Here is a 21071-nt window from a genome sequence, read left to right on the forward strand (position 1 = left end):
TTTCATTAGTCCGTTGTTTATCATGGTGTGGAAAATTGTTCGGGTTGGAAAATGGGGGTGGTAGAGTTTCCAAGTCTCCTACATGGTCAGACGTGGAATAGGTGTTATATGGAATTCTAGTTCTCGTCCTAGGGGTTTGGGTAAATTTGGAGAAGTGAGATTGGTAGGGGTTGTGGAATGAACGAAAATGACCAGAGTTTTATCGTGATCTGAACAGGAGGGATTGTGGGAATAGTAGTGTGTTGTTAATGCAGTAAACTGAAGTTATTGAAGAATAATCAAAGGGGCATGAAGAAGAATGACTGGGAGCATTCAGGTAGGAAACAAGGATTCTGGGGAATGTGGTTCCTTAGTGCAACAGGGTGCTTAATGGATTCACCAGATGTGAAGGTGATGGTGGATTTGCGAAAAGGGGTTTCATTGGGTGGAAGGGAGATCGAGTTGATGCAGCCCATAAAAGCCTCAAGGACCTAGTCTTCTCGTCCCTTTCTCCAGTATAATACCGCATCTCACCTAGGGCATTCCCCTGAGCATAACCCCAGGCCCCCCTACCCAGGTGATCCTCCCTCCCTCGTCCACTCCCCAAGGTTCAGATCTGAGAGCGCCAGCTGGCCACCTGAATAAGGGATTACCGAGGTCTACTTGGGAGAATACCCTCTGGTTTCTCACAGTGCTCATTGTGGGCTTCTGATCACCCTCACCCCTCCTGAGAATTAGTCTTGGACGCCTGCCATGCTACCTAGATTGGCCTGGCTTGTTCAGAAGGATCCCCTGTTTCACTTAACCGAGGGTGGCCTCCTAAACTTCTGCCCACCAGGTCAGAGTTTAGAAATCCATTTCAACACTAGGGTTGCGTTTGCGTACATGGATGTCTTGCCGTGCAAATAAATCATCTCTAGAACTTTGAACCAGGCTAGTGTTACACTAACTAACCATTTTCCTTCCTTTATTTCACTTTGTGTTTGCAGAGTAAATGTCCCACCGAAATATCTGCTAAGAACCGTAAGTGCCCATAGTTACCGATGATAGGATAGCATTTTCTTTTCACTTGCGAACATTGCAACAAATGTAACCATGAACAATCACAAAGTAAGAAGTGTCCTTTGAAGTGTATTATGAAGTATTCCGAAGTGTTCTAGTGTAAACGTATGAAGTATTTAAAGTGATTCTGGTGTAAATATAATAAATATATAATTATTTGAATTATAAATGTAAGTGCTTCTTTGATGTGCATGTATAACTGGGTTCAGTGTACTTATACAGCTCACATCTTCCTCTGAAGATCGGCCTGGCTGCTGTGCCACTCTACCAAGGTTCCAGCAGTAGTACGAACTTATAGTTGGGTGATCTACAAACCACTGGGATAGTTTACTAAAGTCTTACTTCAAGGTGGGACTCTAGGAAAACTCCCCTAACGCTGATAAACATTGTGTAGCAACATAACTTGGCTAAAGAATGGTTATCATAAACGTCTGACTGGCTTTGTTCAATAGAATAGAATCCATTTTGGTGGAAGAGCAGGCAGTGTTTGGGTATACAGCGATCGTTGTCTCCTGGTTGTGTCTGGACAGGAACCCGTGGGCAAAGAGCTGTTTGAATAATTGGTCATCCTGGCTGCAGATCGCAAAGGATATCTATGTTGAAATCGATCACCACAGACAGCTAAATGGGGCACAAAAGGTCTTACATTTGGTTTTGATTGGTTGGCCACAGGATTGACTTGGGTGTCCACTACTACTTGCTAAGGAACAAATTGTTAGTTTTACAGATGTTATTGATTCAGCTCAACATGGCTTTCGCCATCCGTTTGCAACATCTGCCAATTGTGGCAGGGACCATGAACATCTGCCACTTCTACAGATTGAACATTTTAGACGGGGCTGTGCATATTGTGGGGGTTGAACAGGGTAACCAACATGAACTGAATTAGAAGAATTGTTAATCCATATTATTATGGACAACTGGAAGCTGAATAGAAACAATGCCGACCTGAATGAATCTCAAACTTTCAGAGAAGATGTTTTATGTAGACTCCAATGACACTGAATCCTTGGATATTTAACCCAGTCTTGCAAAAAGAAAAAGAAGCTGAAAATGATTAAAGGACTTCAGTAAATGATATGGCAGCAGTAGAGTGACTATGTTCTTAAAAACATTTGTTAAACTAAAACAATCCCTTCTTGCATGTCAGTGTAGCCGACAGCATGACTAACCTTTCAAAGCAAGCTTTCTTTTTGCATATGTTTAGGCATTTGGCATTGATGGGGGCACCTAGTGGGTAGGTAACTATCTTGGGGGGCCTCTCAGATGCAAATGTCCCATCATTGCCAAATGCCTAAGCATATGCAAAAGCAGGGAGCACTCGGCAGCAGATCAAAGGAGCAATTGCATGTCGTAAAGGGCTATCAGCAGCACAGTGCAGGACCCTCTGCAACATTTAATGGGCTTAACTGCAATGTAAACAAGCCCAATTAAACGCGCACAGATGGTCGAATAAGCGGACAAAAACCACAAGTGACCTCCAAATATTAGAAGCGACTTTGGGCAAAAACAAGCCCAAAGTCGCTTATAATAAGCGCACCTGGCAACACTGGTCAGCAGATTCCAGGTTTGGAGTATTTATCAGGAACTGCATCCTCTCCTTGTATTTTACAGAAAGGGGTGGTCTGGCTGTCCAATCAGGACAGCCAGCCCCCAACTGAGAGTTTGTTCTTTCAGCCAAGGTGGAAGACAAAGGGCTGCAGAGTTTTGGACTCCTCCCTCACATCCTGCCTTCTCTGACGCTCTGAAGCCTGGGCAGGGAATCCAAAGGATTCCTGCAGAAGACAAAACTTCCACTGAGGTTGTTCCAGCCTAGAATGGCAGGGGAAGACCTCAAACAGCAAGCACACAAGAAATGGTGAAAAAAGGAGCCCACCATGTTATCAAAATGGTGGCCATTCTGTGCATTACTGATGCTGATTTAACAGCCTGCGAGTAATAGTGACTAAAAGTCATAAAAGTAGTTACACTGCCAGCAGCCATTCCAGTAAAGTTGCAATTGTAACAAAATGTTGCCAGGTAAGTAAGAAATGGGATACAATGTATACAAGACGTGCGGTTTGCTTGCTCACTTATACAAAATGTAAAGAGTATGAAAATCCCTCATTACTATTTGGGATCAGTAGTTCATCCATGTATATGAAAAAATTTAACAGGGGAGCCCAAAGGGGCAACCCAGCCTAAACCCAAAAGTTGTAGGAAACCAACTTCAACCATACACTATGGGTAGACATAAAAAGGTCACTCCTAAAGAGTAAAAGACTAGGTGAGAGGGGAAAAATATTGCCCTTCATCTAGGGACGAGGTAAAATAGTTACCAAGTCCAAGCAAAAGGTTCTGTGGTTGACACAGGTCGGGAAGATGCATCATTTTTTGCGTCGACGTTCAACAAGGAGATGGGCCTGTATGACGCACACCTTTCCCTGTCCTTCCCTTCCTTTGGGATCACCACAATCAGGGCCTGTCCGAAATAGGGAGGAGCACTCCCTGTGAGCATGATCTCATTATACAGCTTGGTCAAGAAGGGACTGCGCCGTACCACATACTTCTTGTAGAACCCAATCATATATCCGTCTTCCCCTGGAGCCTTAACGGTGGGAAGTCGGGAGATCGCCTGCTGCGCCGCCTCCTGAGTGATGGGTGCATCCAGTCCAGGGGACTGTTAGTTTATTTTATTTATTGTGTATTTGTAAGGTGCTTATTCATCAAGAAATTGCATTTCAAAGCGCCCACAGTGCAACTAAGAGGGAACATGGGAAGGAAAGGCAAATGTAATAACAATGATAAGAAAGACTGAGGCGGCCCTACTAGAACTTGTGAGCATTTAGATCGTGCAAATGGGGAGAGAGAGAGAGAAGGGACAAGGAAGGGGGGGTTAAGTTCTAGGAGTTCCACAGAGGGGAAGTGCAAGAGAATCACTTGCAAGCAACAGTTAAGTGCCTGGCAGAGATCACTTGGTTAAGAGTGATCACCTGCCAAGGCAGTGCAGGCCTGTGAGACAGCACAGGCCAGTGGCTGCCCAAAGGCAAGTGCTGGGAGTGGGCGGAGGCTGAAGGCGACTGGTGGGGGAAGGCCAGGACCCAGGACACAAGGGCCCTGGTTACCAATCACAGCGACTGTGGGGTTTAGCATGGGAGCGAGAGGGGATGATGGAGGAGGTGAAAAGGAAAGTATTGAGGAGCTTGCAGAATTTGAGGAGATCTGGCTCAAGGCAAAGAGGAAGGGGGAGGCTGTTCCAGACGAGGGATAGAGCTGAAGAAGGGGATCAGCCACCAGCTCGCTAGTTGAAGCTGGTGTACCGTAAAGATCTGGAGGGAGAGTATTTGGTGAGAGCAAGATGTAGATGGTGTGGTCCCCGGCCCCAGACAGCCTTATGGATGATGCAGAGGGATTTGAATTTGATCCTTGCAGCAACCGGGAGCCAGTGTGGAGATTTTAGGGCTGGAGAGATAGTCCCTGGGCTTGAGGCCAAGGATAAGTCTTGCAGCCCTTTTCTGGATATGCTGGAGTGGGCAGAGAGAGGAAGAGGGTAGATTAAGGAAGAGGATGTTGCAGTAGTCCAGCCTAGAGAGTACCAGATGTGGGCCCTCTTCTTGGAACAAATGGAGAGTCAGTGTTGACTTTGGTGAAGGCGACAGGCCAGTTTGTTAGAAGATGAGCTTGAGGTCCTCCACTTCTGTTACGCAGCTCTGCACTTGCGTTTCAGGGCTGCAAGATCCGAATCATACTAGGTGTCTCACTTGGTGGCGTGTTCCAGGCGGATCCTCATGACCGGGGCAAGGATGTTGAGTGTTGGTGATGGAGACATGGAGGTTGCAGAGGACCGAGTTAGAGGTAGAATCTGCAGTGGGAGGAAAGGGGGGATGAAGGTGGATGCGAAGGCAGCAGCTGACACTCGTTAGATCAGACGGATGTGAGGTGCAGTCAGAGGGCCGAGAGGACCCTGGTGAGTGGATAGGAGGCAGTGGTCTGACCAGGAAAGCGGGGTGGCAAGTGGGGAGGAGAGCAGAAGATCAGTGTGGATAAACGTACAAGAGTGTGCACAGCCGAGAGGGTAGAACCAGAGGGGAGAATGGAGAGGGAGAGGGAGAGGGAGAGCGAGGTGCAGAGGTCACGTAATGGAGTGGACGCCGTGATTGAGGAGTCAATGTAGATGTTGAAGTCACCCAGGAGAAAGAGTTTAGAGGTAGATGTCGGAAGAGAGGAGGAGAGATCCTCCCATTTTGGGAGGAACAGGGTGATAGAGCCAGGTAGCCTGTAGATAGTGGCAATGGTCAGGGAGGAGGTAGATGAGATGACCAGCTTGCAGACCAAGCTCTCGAAGGAGGAAAATGGTTGGGTGGGTGTGGGGGAACAAGGGAACCACTCGGGGAAGGTAACGACAACCCCACCACCAGCACGGATAAGGCGAGACTTGGAGATGATCTTGTAGCCATCAGGGAGAAGGCGTTAAAAGCAGTGATGAGCTGGCATTGAACCAAGTCTCAGTAAGAGCGAGGATATCAAAGTCAAGGTCTTCGAGGAGGAGGCAGATGTCGGCAGAGTGTTTTTGATAGCAGAGCGAGCATTAAGCATGGCTAGATGCAGCAGGTCACTGTCTTATTTTTAAGGTTTTCCAATTAGGGTTACAGGGGCGTGGTACACCAGTTGGAGGAGGGGGAAGAGGGACAGAGAGGATTAGCGGGTGTAGGAAAGAAGTTGGTGAGAGACGGCAAGTGCCAGTCAAAGAGAAGGTTTAGTTGAGGACCCTGAGCCATGATGGTGCCATTTCGGTAGACGTTAATGATACACCTGGATGATGAAAAGCCCACAAAGTGTACTTCCCATCTAATGCCACCATTAATGGGTGAGGATGAGAAAGGAGAGTCCAAAGATCTGGAGAGGGGACAGAAAAGAGGATATGAGTGACAATCTGTCTGGCATTTGCCCCGATTTAGGTGTCTGCAATGGGTAGACCAGGGTTGGTGGTCAGGATGTCTTTATTTTTAAGCTTTTTCCTTCCTGATTTTGTGAGGAGTATAGGTGATAGTATAGCAGTTAGAATAGATCGGGGAGATGGTGAGTGCCACAGGGGTGGTGGAGAGGTAAGGATAGAAGATAGGAGAGACTGCACGGCACAAGCACAATCTCAATCTCACCAGGCAACCTAATAGCCAATAGCCGAAAAAGAGAGACAACCGATGCAGTAGACACACTTGAGTGTGGAGTTTTTAAAACAAACCTGGATTCGAAGTTAGTAAAAAGCGCACAAATGCAATGCATAATGGGGTGCAGAGATGTAAAAACACACCTGGATTCGAAATTACCAAAAAAGCACACACATGCACAGTAGAGGATGGGTATAGTAAGACATAGAAGGGCAGAAATTGGCATAGGCACAGCTAGGTTTAACAGTTGTGAGTTAGTGAATAGGCACAATATTGTCCAGAACATGACTCACAGGTACTCTTGAATGGGAGAACAAAGCTCCACCGGCACAGGTTCATGGAGCAGCTGGCTGTATGTTGGGGAACTGTTCATAAAGCTGAGAGGTGGTGGAGCTTGAAGTGATGCTGTGGAGCAGATGAGTGGCCATTCAAGCCCTGAAAGGGACCGGACAGGCCCAGCAGGGCCTTAGTGGTGGACCTTGAGAAGGGGCTGGCTTCCGCCTTGCCGGCTTGGAGTGGCCAGAGAAGAAAGAATTATATAGAATAGGGGTTAGAGTAATCGCAGCCTGAAATGGTGAGCAGACAACTCAATAGACAATTTATCAAACGAGTATACATTTATTAAATCCAAAATGGTTAAAATATCTATAAGTAAAAGATTCAAATTATGGAAAAATGTAATAAAACATAAATAGAAATCTAAAAAGGTGACTCTATTTTAGCAGAAGTCTAATGCACTTTAATTAGTGATGTAGATGGAACTAAAGACATACGCAATGTATGTTCTATACTGACATAATCTTGTCTCTGTGCTACTCTCTCTTGTCGAATCTGCCCACGAGTTGAAATCTCCCCCAGTATAACAATACTCAGAAAATCCTTCAATATTGCTGACAGGGCCTTCTCATTAAGACTTCTGGTCCTGATTAGGGGAGTACAGCGTGGCTACCATTATCGGTACATTACCAATCGTGTCCTGCACAATCAACACTCCCTCCCCCCTGCAATCCCCATGATTATACTGACATGCGGTTCCAGGATTCTGACATCCCTATAACCCTAAGAAAAAGGCGGCCCTCCCTGCCTCTTATCTCCCCTGATGCCCAGTATGCTGCTCCCACCAGAGCACAAGGTATTCGCACCTTCCCCATAATGTACGGGGTTTCCTGCAGCATTGGAATAGCTAATTTGACTGTGGAATTCCTATGCCACCAGCGCCCTCTTCATGGGGGAATTGTGGTCCTTGGTTCAGCGTACCTACTCAAGTGGGCACCCCCGTGAGCATGACCATTGTTTATTTCATCAAAACATTAGACTACTTTTCTCCACTACCTGGCTCTCCTCCATCAATCCCACCTGCACCTCTCCTGCCCCTATCCCCAACCTCCCCACCCAACACCTTTCCAACCAAGCCCTTTGAGACGTCCCAACCGAGAGCCATGGCCACCAGGGTTGCACTGCTCCACTCCCCATATCTAGAATCATAAAACAAATCTTAACTTGCCTGCTTTCGAATGCCACCCGGGCCACGTCTCATGTTACACCGACCTAACCTCTTCACACTCCCGCACCTCCAGACAGAAACCAGCAAGCTGAATGAGCTTCCTAGTTCCTGTCTATGTGTTGCACAAACACAAAGCCGTAAAGCGATTCTCTGTGGCCCCTGGAAGTGCTGCTGCCCACGTGGCAACACAGACGCCAGGCCCTGGCTGCTGACTTTGAGTCAGGCCAGCCAGGGTGAGGGATTGAGCCACGCAGGGCATCCCGGCCCTGAATGTGTTGCAGCGCGGCTGCCAGCCATCTCAGCATTATGTAATGAGACGGCGCAAGCCTGGCTGGGCACCACAGCCAGGCTTGCGCTGTCCAATTACTTAATTGATGATTGCGCCCCCCCCCCCCCAAAGATGGGGGGAGGGGACAAAAAGGCATGTCGCACAAGTTGCGGGGGAGGGGGACAAAACACACTGGCCCCCCTATAATTACGCCCATGCACACAGACTCCTTTACTTGGAAGTAAGCAAGGTTTGCTCGGTAAAGCCCTGCTGCTGTGCTGAAGCTCAGATTCGCCTCGACTAGAGAAGCCCTGCAAGGACGACTTCGCCCCTTGAGTGGGTGGGACCAATTCACTCCAAAGTTAACTCGTTTGGACAACCTGTCAGAGCTGGCTGTACTTCTGCTGCTCTCGAAGTGCCAGGGAGAGGAACACCAAACGGAGTGCATCACTTGACCCAAGCTGCTGGAAGATCCCCGGACTGACCAAGCCTGAGCCACCTCAACAGAGTGCTGGACCCCAGATGCGAGGAAAGTTCAGAGTGGTATCCTTGAGACCGCAGTGTTGCTATTTGCTGAGACACAAGGATCTGAAACTGCGAAGTGCCGCTGAATAGAAGTTTGTCCTTTTCTGTTGCCGACCGTCCCGTTGTGTTGCAGGAGTCCCCAGGAGTCCTCCCTCTTCTCCCCACGACTGAAGCCCAGGAACAAAAGGATCTGCAGAGCCACACAGGAACAGAAGCCAGCTGGAACCATTTCTTCTAACCAAAGGTACTGTACAGTCTGAGAACTTATCTCTTGTTGTTGTAGCCTTATTTGATCTCAGTTGAGATTTGTCTTGGTTACTTCTGTAGAGTTCCTTGCATCTTCTGCCTCTCAAGCCTCCCAGCTTGTGGCCCTACATTGAGTGTATTTTTTCTACAAAGACTTCTAAAACATTGTGCAAGGCTTTTACTTGCCTACAAGAAGTGATTTGGCTCGCCTAGGCTTTGCCCAATTGACATTGGCTGGCCTGGCTCCCTGAATAACTCTTATTTCCTCTGACATTGTGTTAACCCTTTCCTTCCAGGAAGGGGTTAATCTGCTTTGCATTGGAGGGGGGGGGGGATTCAAAAGTACTTGCCTGCTTCAGAATAATTGTGTGATCTCTTGTTCTTCTATAACCTTTTCTTTGACATACTACGAGTGTGTATTTTGGAGTGTATTTGTGTTACTATTATATTGCCCCTTCTGAAGAAGACTTATTCAAACTGACTGTTAAATACATTAATAATTGTTTAATCAAGAAACCTTGAGTATAAGTGTTTATTTGGATACTTGTCACTGAATCTCTGTGTAACTCCCCTACTGCTCACATTGACCCCTCTTGAGATAAGCCTGGCTGCTCAGCCACACTACCAACCTGTGTAGTACAGACTTATACCAAAGGTTGGGTTCCTGTTGCCAGGAGGACAAGGTTGTTGTAGCGACCCAAAGGCTACTGCTCCAAATCTTGCCTAACAGTTGACCTAAATGCTGATCTGTTTCAAACATCAAAAGGTAAATGTATACATGAACCAAACACTGAATACACCGTTGTTTGGGATTATGAACAGTTAGTAGGCCTCATCAGACAATGCCCATACAAAGCTTACTTTGGGAGCCTATCTAGTGATTTGTGCCTTGCCTTTGAATGTAAACATGTGAAATATGAATTTGAAATCTGTTCCAATGATAAATGACAGTTTTTCTTTGTTTTTACCTCTTAGATTGCTTCTGCTCTGAGTAATGAAGGTGCTGCAGATGGTAAACTGGATGAGGTAAAATGGAGTAACACCAAGAACGGGGTTAGGGGGTCGAGGTTTGATCTGAGAATGTGTTAAAAAAGCTATCGACCCACAGGTTTAATGCATTTATGAATGTTTTGGAAGTAGAACAGCACCCAGTTATAATCTTGAAGCCTACAGATTCCTCATATAGAAGAGAGGTACTTTTACTTTCTTGCCCCTTCACATAACCGGACTTCTTTACTTTTCAGGATAACTCCTTGCAATCCACAAAATCTTATAAGGTTGCTGATTGGTCCTCTATACAACCAGTCTCTTGTGAGCTTTGCTGACAATGCAAACAAAACGAGAGGCCAGTCTGACTAGTTTTACAACAGACTGATTACAATTCTTTTACTGTGATGGAGAATATCTCTGCGGATTGGTCTATTTTTCACTTAACGCTTATACTCTGATTCCTCAAGCATGTACATGTTAGAAAAGAACCTGGTAAAAATGTTCTTAAACCTACATCTGAAGAAAACAACTTAACCCACAGATAACCAATATTTGGGGGACTGCTACTCTGTTGCGCAACCACGTACACTATTGCTCTAGTGTTTGATCCAAAAATGTCATTGCTGCAGGGTTTGCCAACCTAGACGGAGTCCCTTTTGGGCCTAACAAGTGCTATATCACCAATCAAGGTATTGGTTCCACCACTGCGCATAGACCATTAATCAGTCCTTATTTTCAATTCTTGACAATTGAACGTTTTCAAAGAATTCTTCATGTTCAGTTTTAATTTCAATTGGTGATTAATATTCCCCTGCCAACACGTGTTTCGGCCGTACAGAACACAGGTCTTCTTCAGGGCCAATGTATCACCTTTTAACATTACCAAAATTGATAATAATCAACACAACATACACAAAATAATGGCTCCATAATTTAAAGTGCACAATTCCTGTTCCAATCACATGTAAAGGATATTATTCCAAAAATGATCAGCGTATATTAACAACAATGTGTTTCTTTGACAAACTCCATAGGCATCATCTTTACATTGGCATGCAGCACCTTCAGTGCAGTGGCACAGGGAAGTCTTAGATTTCCCAAAGGTGTAAACACCTTCTCTTGATTAAAGTACTGTTTCCAAGAGCAGTCAAGTGAAATTGACTTTACATACAAATTGTAACTTTCTAGACCCAGCACACACTGTCTTACCATTGGGTGCTGGAGGGGTTACTTAGTATCCCCTTTGTCTAGTTTCTCATGTAACATTTTTGTTACCCTTTCTACAATCAATGGCTGGTGGCAGTAGTTTACTTTTTACTACCATTGTGTGTTTTTACAGCGGGCTGCAATTGCAGCCTTGGTAAACCACCCATGGGTGCCCATTTTGTCAAAATAGCGCGGTCTTCTTTTTTCACCATTTCTTGTGGGAAAGGTCCTTCTTGAGATTTACTCTGCACGCTAAACCAGGTTTGGTCCCTTTGTTTTGTCTTTGGTAGGGTTCACAAGTGAAGCCTGCCTCTGGCTCCAGTATGCCTGGCAGGGGCAGGGGCAGGAAGTCAGGGAGGTGCCCTGTGCTTAATCCCCTTGGTTACAGGAATGTACCCAAAGGTGATTGGCCGGCTAGCTGTCTGGAAAGGACAACCACCCTGCTGTGATTGACAGCTAGGCTGGAATGAATGGGAGAAACCTGCAGAAAAGGCGAGGCTTTTTGGCTTGGAAGGCAGAGTCGACCACTAGATGAAGGAATCCGAAGAAGAATTTGGAAGAGACGCCTGCTGCAACTCCTGGACCGTTGGTTTGCCCGGTGAAGCTCCGAATTCACTTTGACCAGAGAAGCCCTGCAAGGATGACTTCTCCCTTTGAGTTGGCGAGACCAATCAACTCCAAAGTAAGCCTGTCTGGACATCCTCTCGGAGCTGCTGCTGGAACGAAGTGCCAGGGAGAGGAAAACCAGATTGTTTGCGTAGCTTTTAAGTCGGACCCGAGTGGCAGTCAGATCCTCGGGACTTCACTGAAGCAGGACTGATCAAGCCTGAGCCACCTCAACAGAGTGCTGGACCCCCAGATGCAAGGAAAGTCCAGAATGGTATCCAAGAACCACGGTGTCGCTATTTGTTAGACGCGAGGAGCTGAAACACTGATGAACCGCTGAATTGAAGTTTGCCCATTGCTGCCACTGACCGTCCCATTGCAGAGCAGGAGTCCCCAGAAGCCCTCCCTCTTGTCCCCACGACTGAGGCTCAGGAACTGTATCTGCAGAGCTGTACAGGAACAGAAGCCAGCTGGGACCATTTCTTCTAACCAGAGGTACTGTAAAGTCTAAGAGAATTTACCTCTTGTTACTTGCTGTCAGTTGAGACCTATCTTGGTTACCTTGCAGAGTTGCTAAAGCTTTGCCCCTCACAACCCTCTCAGCTTGTGGCCCTTCAAGTATTCTATTTTCTATAAACATTTCTAAAAGCATTGTGCAAGACTTTTTACATACCTACAAAAGATCTTCAGCTCCCCTGACATTGAGCAATTAACATTGGCTGTCCTGGCTCCCTAAGAGACTCCTCTTTACCTCTGACTTTGTGCTTTGGCCTTTCTCCCAGGAAAGGGTTAATTTACTCTGCATTGGAAGGCTTTAAAAGTACTTACCTGTTTGTGAATTATTTGTTAACCTTGATTTTATTCCTTTATTCTATCTTTGACACCGAACTCAGTATTGCTCTAAATGTACCAGTGATTAATCAATTTCTGATGCTTTTTAATCTGCTTAGAATCACATGCTGTGCATATGGTTCGACATCCAGTGGTAACCGCAGAGTATTGCATCTTGTATTTCGAGGATCGGAAGGGGACGACGGCATAGGCGCGTCTGTGACACTATCCCTAACGTGACGTGTAGTGTACCCAAAATCCCTCACGTGCTGAGGTCCCTCAGATTTTTTTTTTCCGCCCAGATAACTGGTCGCCCTAATGCGGAGCTCTTACATAGAGATAGCGTTATTGTCATTATTATCGACGTTGTCATTATTCCCATTAAGTCACTTCGACTGTTGAATCCTGTGAAACAACGCCGAAGACTGCTGCAGACTTTCTAAGCCTGTTGAATCCCGGCAGCGCTGGCGTCCACGTGGCCGGGCCTTCTGGCCGACCCAAACGCAGTAGGGAGAGTGGGGACGGGTGGACATATCCTTTACAAGTATGCCTTTCCTCTTTCACCTGCTCACTGGGTTTTGTCATTGCTTTAATTGTCTTTCACTATGGAAAATACGCCATTTAGATTTTGTCCCTCGTGCAGGGCCTAATATCCTTGGAAGGATGAGCACGCTTGGGGTAACAATTGTCTGCCGCTCGACCACAAACAAGTGAGTTGCTTGGCCTGTAGACTCCTGCACCCTAAGACACTTATGGAGCACTGCTTAAAGCGGTGGGCGACCTACAGCATGTCGCAGGCTGAATGTTCTCCCCCCCCCCTCCCCCCCCTGTTTCAACCGCCGAAAATGACTGGGGAACTAGCGGTGACCAGGCCTCTGTGTTGGAAGCCATTAACCTAACTGCGGACCGATCTCGGTCCATGACGCCTGTCCCCGACCCCACCAGGCCTGATGTGAGTCACGCTACGGGGAAAACACCCGGCGACAGGGGCGCACATTATCATAACGCCAAACTCGCAACCCAAGGTTCTGCTTCGGCGGCTATGTCGAAGCGTACCAAAGCGCCAACGGAACAGTCTAAATCTTCGACGGGATCCTCTGATCGGCAGCCTTCCCGGCAACCGCAGTCACGGCATGCGACTGGGCAATCCAAAGTAAAGGGAGTTAACACTAAAAGACACAACGTCGAGGCGCTCCAGGAGGACGTGCAGACGCTGCTTAAGGCCCGGGGGCGGTGATATCCGCGGCTCACCCTCCGATTGTCCTGATGGCAGTGAAATCCACCGCTTTGCCACCGGTTCAGCCGGTGGATCGCCCGGATTCTCCTACCATTGCCGAGCGCATTGCAAGGATTACTTAGACAGTTAGACTGAAGGAGTGGTCGAAGGAGGTGGCGAAGCACAAAGAACAGCCGAGAGACGTGTTGAATGACACTCCACAGCGCCCCGAACCCCACCAGGACTACGTTGAGTCCTGTGCCTTTGTCAGGCACATTAGGGGAAAAATCTCAACGCCACAGGGAAGAACAACCCTTTCCTCACCTGGACCCCTCTGGTTCATCCTCATGGACCAGGGTGAAATTTGAGGGATGTATGGGATGTATGGATAGATTAGAAAAATGTCTTATTCTGAGGCCCTTGCTCACAAGAGACCTCGAAGACTTTCCTTCTTCTCCTGTATCTAAGTTTCAAATGACCTTGGATGATCCACATGAAGAGTTTACTTGTGTCCTCACAGATAAAGATGTTAAGATCAGGATGAAGATGGCACCTTGCTGGAAAACTACAATGTGGATGATCAGACAGGTCTTATGGACAATTGGAGGACAGCCGTCGGGTTGATGCTCAACCCTGGACGTCCCATACTTCCACCCAGGACCCCAATGTCCTGTGCTTAGATTTCCCCCTCCACTCGGCAAGCCTCCACAGCGGACGACCAGATGGCCTTCAATGCCATCTTGAAGAAGGCGGCTGACCATTTTCAGATCACCATTCAAGAGGCGTTACCAGATTCTGATTTCGTGGAGGATACACTCAAAGAAAAACCTCAGGCCAGCCAGGCCACCCCCTTGTTGAACTCAATCAAGAGGAGGTTGGCACCTTCTTTGTTGACGCCGGCCTAGACCAGGGCGGTGAACCAAGGGTGGAGAAGCTGTTTTGGCCTTCTCCAACAGACCCTGCCTATATCAAGGGTCATGCCATTCCGGATTCGTTAGTGGTTACAACCACTAGCAAACGAGCTGATGTTCCCCTGTCTATAGGAGTGGCACCATCCGATAAGGAATCCAAGAGACTTTATGCACTGGGGAAAAGAATAACAATGGCTGCTGCGTTTACCACCCGTATAGCCAATAATACCACCACTTTATTGGCCAGCTATGCAGACTTCCAGTGGAACTTTCTACAATAAGACCTTCTGGAAGTGCCAGAACCTACAAGGATCAAGTTGCTCGCCATCGTTTGCAAAGGCAAGCAGGTGAACCAGAATGTGCTCAAAAACACTCTGGATGCTCCCGAGACAGCGGGGAGAACCCTGGCACAAGGTACCTTGCTCAAGTGGCCTGCATGGCTGAGGAACTACGGTTTCAAGCCAGAGACCCAATCAGCACTGATTAACAAATCTGTTGAGGAGACGAACCTGTTTGGCAAGGCAGTGGACGACGCTCTTGAAACAGCCAAGAAAGAGCATGAGACATTTTCGTGGGCAATCTTGTTTTTCCCAGACCCAGTATATTGCAGGAAACTGAAATTCGGGACAAGGGTCTAATACCTCTGCCACTTATCCACCCAGAGGACAGCGGCGTGGGAAAGGTAGAGGATGAGATTCCAACCCCAGAGGTGGCCCCTCCCCTGGTCAAAAATGACCTGCAGATCCAGTTCCCCTCCCATGCTACCCTGGTCAGGGGGTGTTAACATCTGTCCTTACCGCATGGGAGGGGATAACGGACCAGTGGGTACTGAAGACGGTCACCCACGGGTACTGTATAGAATTTGCCCGACGCCCCCCCCCCCACCACCAATTCAGACCGCCAAGATCAAGACGCCTGAGGGACCACCTGCAAATCTTACTGCAAGAGGTGCAGACCCTTCTAGGAAAGGACTGTAAACGAGGGTATGCATTCAGTGGCTTCCTTGTACCCAAAAAGGATCTCACCATGCACCCTGTGCTAGACTTGCACCCAGCGAACAAGTTTGTCAAACCTCCTCAAAAGTTTTATATGGTCACTTTACAGGAAGTAATCCCGCTGTTGAAACAGGGGGATTACATGGCAACACTGGACATGAAAGATGCATACTTCCATATTTCGATGTTGCCAGCGCACAGAAAGTACCTAAGGTTCATGATGGAGGACAAGCACTATCAGTTCGAGGTACTCCCCTTTGGTATTGCCTCAGCACCAAGGGTGTTTAGAAAGGTACTGGAAGTAGCGGCAGCACACCTACGCAGACTATCTGTCCTGGTTTACCCTTACCTTGACGACTGGCTCATAACAGGGGAGTCCTACGAAACATCGAAACATGCCTATTCAACACTCAGGAGACAATAGACCTCTTATTCATCTGGGATTCTCCATCAACGAGAGGAAATCCAGCCTAGACCCAGTCAAGTCAAACAGTTTCTAGGGGCTCTAATTTGGACGAAAGACGGCCTCTTCTTTCCCACCAGCGAGAGGGTTGAAAACATGCTGTTTCAGATCCCTCAGTATGTTGCCAGTCGGGAAGTGACGGTACGCAAAGCCATGCGACTGTTAGGGATGATGGCATAATGCATTTACTTAGTTCCTCACACGCATCTGCCCATGCGTCCCATGCAAGAGTGGCTCAACAGCCAGTGGTGTCAGGCCAGCAGACCATGGCGAGATCTGGTTATCTCGCCAGCCCTCGTCCTCTCTCTGCAGTGGTGGTCGAGAGAAAACCTCTTGAAGGGGAAGCTCTTCACCACCCCTGCAATGGAAGCCACTCTTGTGACCGCATCGCTCACAGGGTGTGGGTGTGGGGGGCCCCCTCACCTGCTTCAGCAGACAGTGCATGGCATGTGGACCCCACAAGTAGCGTTCAACCACATAAATCTGTTGAAGCTATTAGCAGTATTCAAAGCACTGAAAGCCTTTCAGACAGTTACTGGGGAAAACAGTCCTGACCTTGACGCAGCACCACAGCCATGTACTACCTGAACAAACAAGGGGGCACACACTCTCCAGGGCTATCCAAGATGTCCCAAAACATTTGGCTATGGGCTCTCAAACACAGGATGTTACTGTTGTCCCAACACGTCCCAGGGAAACTCGATCTTCTGGCAGACTTGCTCAGCAGAGATTTCCCACTGCTCGTAGAGTACGAACGGCAACTACACGAAGACATCATCTCCAACGTTTTCTTCGCAGAATGGGGTTTCCCAGAGATCGACTTGTTCGCACTTTTGGAGAACGCTCAATGCCAAGATTACGCCTCCGGGTACCCACAGAACCACTCTAGGGGGAACGGGCTTTGGATAGCATGGTCAGGGAAATTTGTTTACGCTCACCCCCCCCCCCACCCCCCCGCCCCCCGACTGCCTTACTCAACAAGATTGTGCAAAAGCTGCACCAGGATCCAGTCACCATGATATTGGTGGCCCCCATGTGGGCCCGCCAACCCTGGTTCTCTTATCTGATGGAGATGTCCCTCTCCCCTCCTATGAAACTGCCCTGCCCGTACAACATGTTATCTCAGGACAGGGGAGAAACACAGCACCCATGCCCACAAACTCTGAATTTAGCGGCCTAGCTCCTGAGGTCATAGAGTTCGGACACCTTCAACTCCCTCAGAGATGTATGGATATACTCACGGAAGCGAGAAAACCCAACACCCGGTATTCTGAAATGCTTTATCTGGTGTAATGCTAAGGGTGTCAATTCCATTGACTGCTCTCCTACTCACGTTGTATTGTGCCTGACCCACTTAGTGGATTCAGACCTGGTTTTTAATTTACTAAAAGTTCACTTAGCTGCTCTCTCAGCCTACACTACGTCACAACAGAAGGTGTCATGGTGGAAAATACTAGTTATTAAGGCGTTCATGGAAGGGGTTAAAATGATTCATCCTCCAATTTCCAACCCAGCTCCTGGATGGAACTTAAATGTAGTTCTGACTAGACTCATGGGGTCCCCCTTTGAGCCTATGCACAAGGCAAGTCTAAAAGACCGCCTTCCTAGTGGCTATCACTTCTATTAGAAGGGTTATTGAACTACAGGCGCTTTCAGTACTAGACACTTTTGTTACTGTCCACAGAGATAAGGTGGTTCTGCGCACTCGCCATCGATTTTCCGCTAAATTTATTTCCAAGTTCCACCTGAACCAGTCAATAGAATTGCCCACTTTCTTGCAGAACCCCACTAACATGGCCGAAAGAAGCCTACACGTGTTAATGTGGTATCGGGTAATAAAATCACGGCAAAAATGTTGCGGTAAAAAAAAATTGGGGCAAAAATGCTGTGGTTTGACCCGGTAAAGGTGTGCCCCATTACACCATTTAAGGGGAGCGGGGGTTGCGGGGTGTCCCCCGCTCCTCTTAAATGGTATAATGGGCCTAGGGGTTGCAGGGGTGCCCCTGCATCCTTTACATGTATTACCGCGCAAAAACCACAGCATTTTTGCCGCAATTTTATCACATGGAACCGTTAATGTGTGGAGGGCAAACCTGTTTTACCTGGAAAGAACAAAAGCACTGAGAAAAACAAACCTATTTTTCTTTTCAGTGGCAGCTGGCAGAGAAGGGGATCCTGTCTCTAAATCCGCTTGTTAGGGAGAATTCTCTCTTTAGGCTGAATTTCCTAACCTAGTGAGACCCCCAGCAGCTTTGCTGGATTTCTGGAGTTTGTTTTTTTCCTCCTGCCAAGAGTGAGACTCTTTTCCTCCCACTCTTGGACATGATTAATGGTATTCCTTTGACTGGTAATGTGTTTTATGGGCTATGGGGTCCTTTACTCCATAGGGTCTCATGTGTTTTTCCTATGCGTGTTACACAGCACCCTCCGTGCAGTAACACAGGGGTGTCATAGTGACACACCACCATAGACTCCATACCCTGGGACTGACTACTGTCTCCCAGGGCATGTAAAGTCACCATTGGCTTTACTAGTCCCAAATTATTAACAGAGACCAGTACAAACCATCATATTGTGGACGTACTGGTCGGGGCAATTCGATTGTCCGGGGGTCTGTTAGTCGAGGGGGCACGTCTCCGTCCCCCCTGATCGAGTTTTGGCTGGTGGCAGTGGAAACTACTTTTTAAATTCGACCGCGAATATTTTCCTATGGGATTTTCCCATTGTTCGAGGCTACCAACTTTAATTATTTAATTCTCATAGCCTCGAACATACCGCCGGTTTATTTAATTAATATTAATTCTCCGGTTGGTATTTTTGCCAAGACTCGATTCTAAAATGGCGCTTGTGTTCTCTTCTGTGACTCCAACCCAAGTCGAGCCCTTTGTTCCACTTTTTGGCGGGCTTCTCCACAGAAGCCTCCAAAAGTGGTGCCACTCTGTCTGAGTACCACAGCGGGTGTGGGAGGGGGTTTAGGCACCCTAGACTGAGTTACCTTGGTAACTCAAGTCGCTCTCTTGTGTGACCACTTAGCATGTTTGAGTGACAGCTAGGCTGAGTGAATGGGGGTTTTCTGCATAAAAGCAGGGCTTTGGGGACTGGAACTTCAGAAGTCGCCACAGGACCCGAGAATCCGACGAGGGAGAAGCTGAGCCGACCTACCACGACGACAACACCGGTGGAGCCCTGCAGAACCGACTCACCACTTCCCGATGACAGAGAAGATCTCCCAGCTGGAGAGGCTTCTTCCTCTGACTGGTGTGCACAACCAGTTTTCCTTTCTTTCTTCGCACCCCAGCCCGGTTTGTGGTCGAACTGCCCGTGCCAAGCACCCCGGCAGCCGGATAGCCACTCACCACTGAACCGCAAATCACCAGACCGCTCCTTGTACCTGAGAAACTCCGCGGCTGGTTTCTTCCCTGGCAGTGCAACAGACTCCTGTCTTCCTCCACGACGAGATCCTCTGTTCCCCACGGACGAAGCACCGACTTGCACCCGCTGCCAGGAACTGCCCCCGCTGGAGCGTTCTCACCACTTTAAGGTACCATGTCCGCCAGGCCTCCCTTTCTAAAGATTGCTACAAGGTAATAATAACTCCTTAACCTTCTGGACTGGGCTAGCCGCCTTGACCCTGTAACTGGTCCCTTTTTTCAGTGGTCCAACTCCTTTTTGAACCTTTACAAGACCTTTGTGCACTGCAACCGTGTGACCTTGGATACATTTCGTTTGGATCCTCTGAAAGTGGATCCGGCCTCTTGAACTCTAACTTAACGGTTTTACTTTGCCTTCCTTCCTTGTTGTGTTCTTGAAAAAGTGTTTGGATCCGTTTCAATTTCTCTGCTTTTCTCTCCCTTTTTAAAACGAACTATTAGAGTGCCATCTACGTTAAGCGCTCTCCGCTGTCTGAAAAGAAGTGGGGCTTTACTTAAGACTTGTCTAATATTCTTTAAGGGAGTGTATATCTTTTAGTGACTGTGTTTTTGAATTGCTTATTATTAGTGCCCGTGTGTTTTTCTAGATGTGGTTTTAAATAAATAATTAGATCTCTTTTACACCAAGCCCTGGTCAGTGTTTACTTGTTCTATTGTGTGCTCTTGACCTATTGTGAATACTCTGTATACTGCCTAAATCTTCTTGAGGGAAGTCTGACTGCTCAGCCAGAGCTACCAAGTGAATCTGTGTGGTACAGACTGCTACCAAGTGTGTTTACTGCCAAACACCTGTAGTCCTAAATCTTTTGCAGTGGTCCCAGAGGGAACTGCACAGGTTTTAGCATTAATTGCAAATGTTCCCCTAGAGTCCATTTGCAACGCGGCAACCTGGAGTTCTGTACACACCTTTACAAAACACTATTGCCTAGACACTCATTCTAGGTCTGATTCTCAGGTGGGACAAGCAGTTCTTAGACATCTTTTCACTACTATTCCTTCTCACAACCCACCAACTACTCCTGGTACTGCTCGCTAGTCTATGCACAGCATGTGATTCTAAGCAGATTGACAAGTATCAGAAGACATGCATTACTCACCGTAATCGTATTTCTGATGATTGTATCTGCTTGGATTCACATGCCCCCACCCTTCCTCCCCGCTCAGGTGGAAGGAACATAGATGTCTTACTACTTTCTCTTTTATGTACTCGCTCACATTAGCCTTGGGCTCCCTCATGGCAGAAAAAAATACAATCGGAGGGACCTCAGCGCATGAGGGATTTTGGGTACACTACACGTCACGTTATGGATAGTGTTAGACGCGCCAATGCCGACGTCCCCTTTCGATCCTCGAAAGACAAGATGCAATACTCCGCTGTTACCACTGGATGTCGGACCATGTGCACAGCATGTGAATCTAAGCAGATACAATCATCATGAATGCTATTACGTTGAGTAATGCATGTCATCCAGTGTCCTAGCTATTTAAGTCACCTGAGGGTGTAGGAAGTGTCTGTCTGCCATCCCCAATGGTGGTATCTGATTTAGAGAAACTAAGTTTGTTTTGAAGTGTATTTTAATTGTTACTTATATTACTCCCTTCTCAAGAAGGCTTATACAATTGACTGTGAAATAAATTAATAATTGTTTTATCAAGAAACCTTGAGTGTAACAGTTTTTCGAGGGGATTGG

At 47.5% G+C, this 21071-nt stretch overlaps 1 protein-coding gene across 15 annotated transcripts in view; it reads left to right on the plus strand.

Annotated features, from left to right (window-relative positions):
- SEC31A (SEC31 homolog A, COPII coat complex component) overlaps positions 1–21071 on the plus strand; it is a 998112-nt gene that overhangs the window by 506792 nt on the left and 470249 nt on the right. For all 15 annotated transcript variants that reach the window (XM_069626136.1, XM_069626132.1, XM_069626133.1 and 12 more), the window contains exon 13: positions 9707–9757. In XM_069626136.1, the coding sequence (XP_069482237.1) occupies positions 9707–9757 (51 nt within the window). The remainder of the gene's footprint in view (positions 1–9706; positions 9758–21071) is intronic.

Source organism: Ambystoma mexicanum, chromosome 6p (assembly GCF_040938575.1).
Source record: "Ambystoma mexicanum isolate Mex_15411 chromosome 6p, UKY_AmexF1_1, whole genome shotgun sequence".
In the NCBI taxonomy this organism is placed as follows: Eukaryota; Metazoa; Chordata; class Amphibia; order Caudata; family Ambystomatidae; genus Ambystoma; species Ambystoma mexicanum.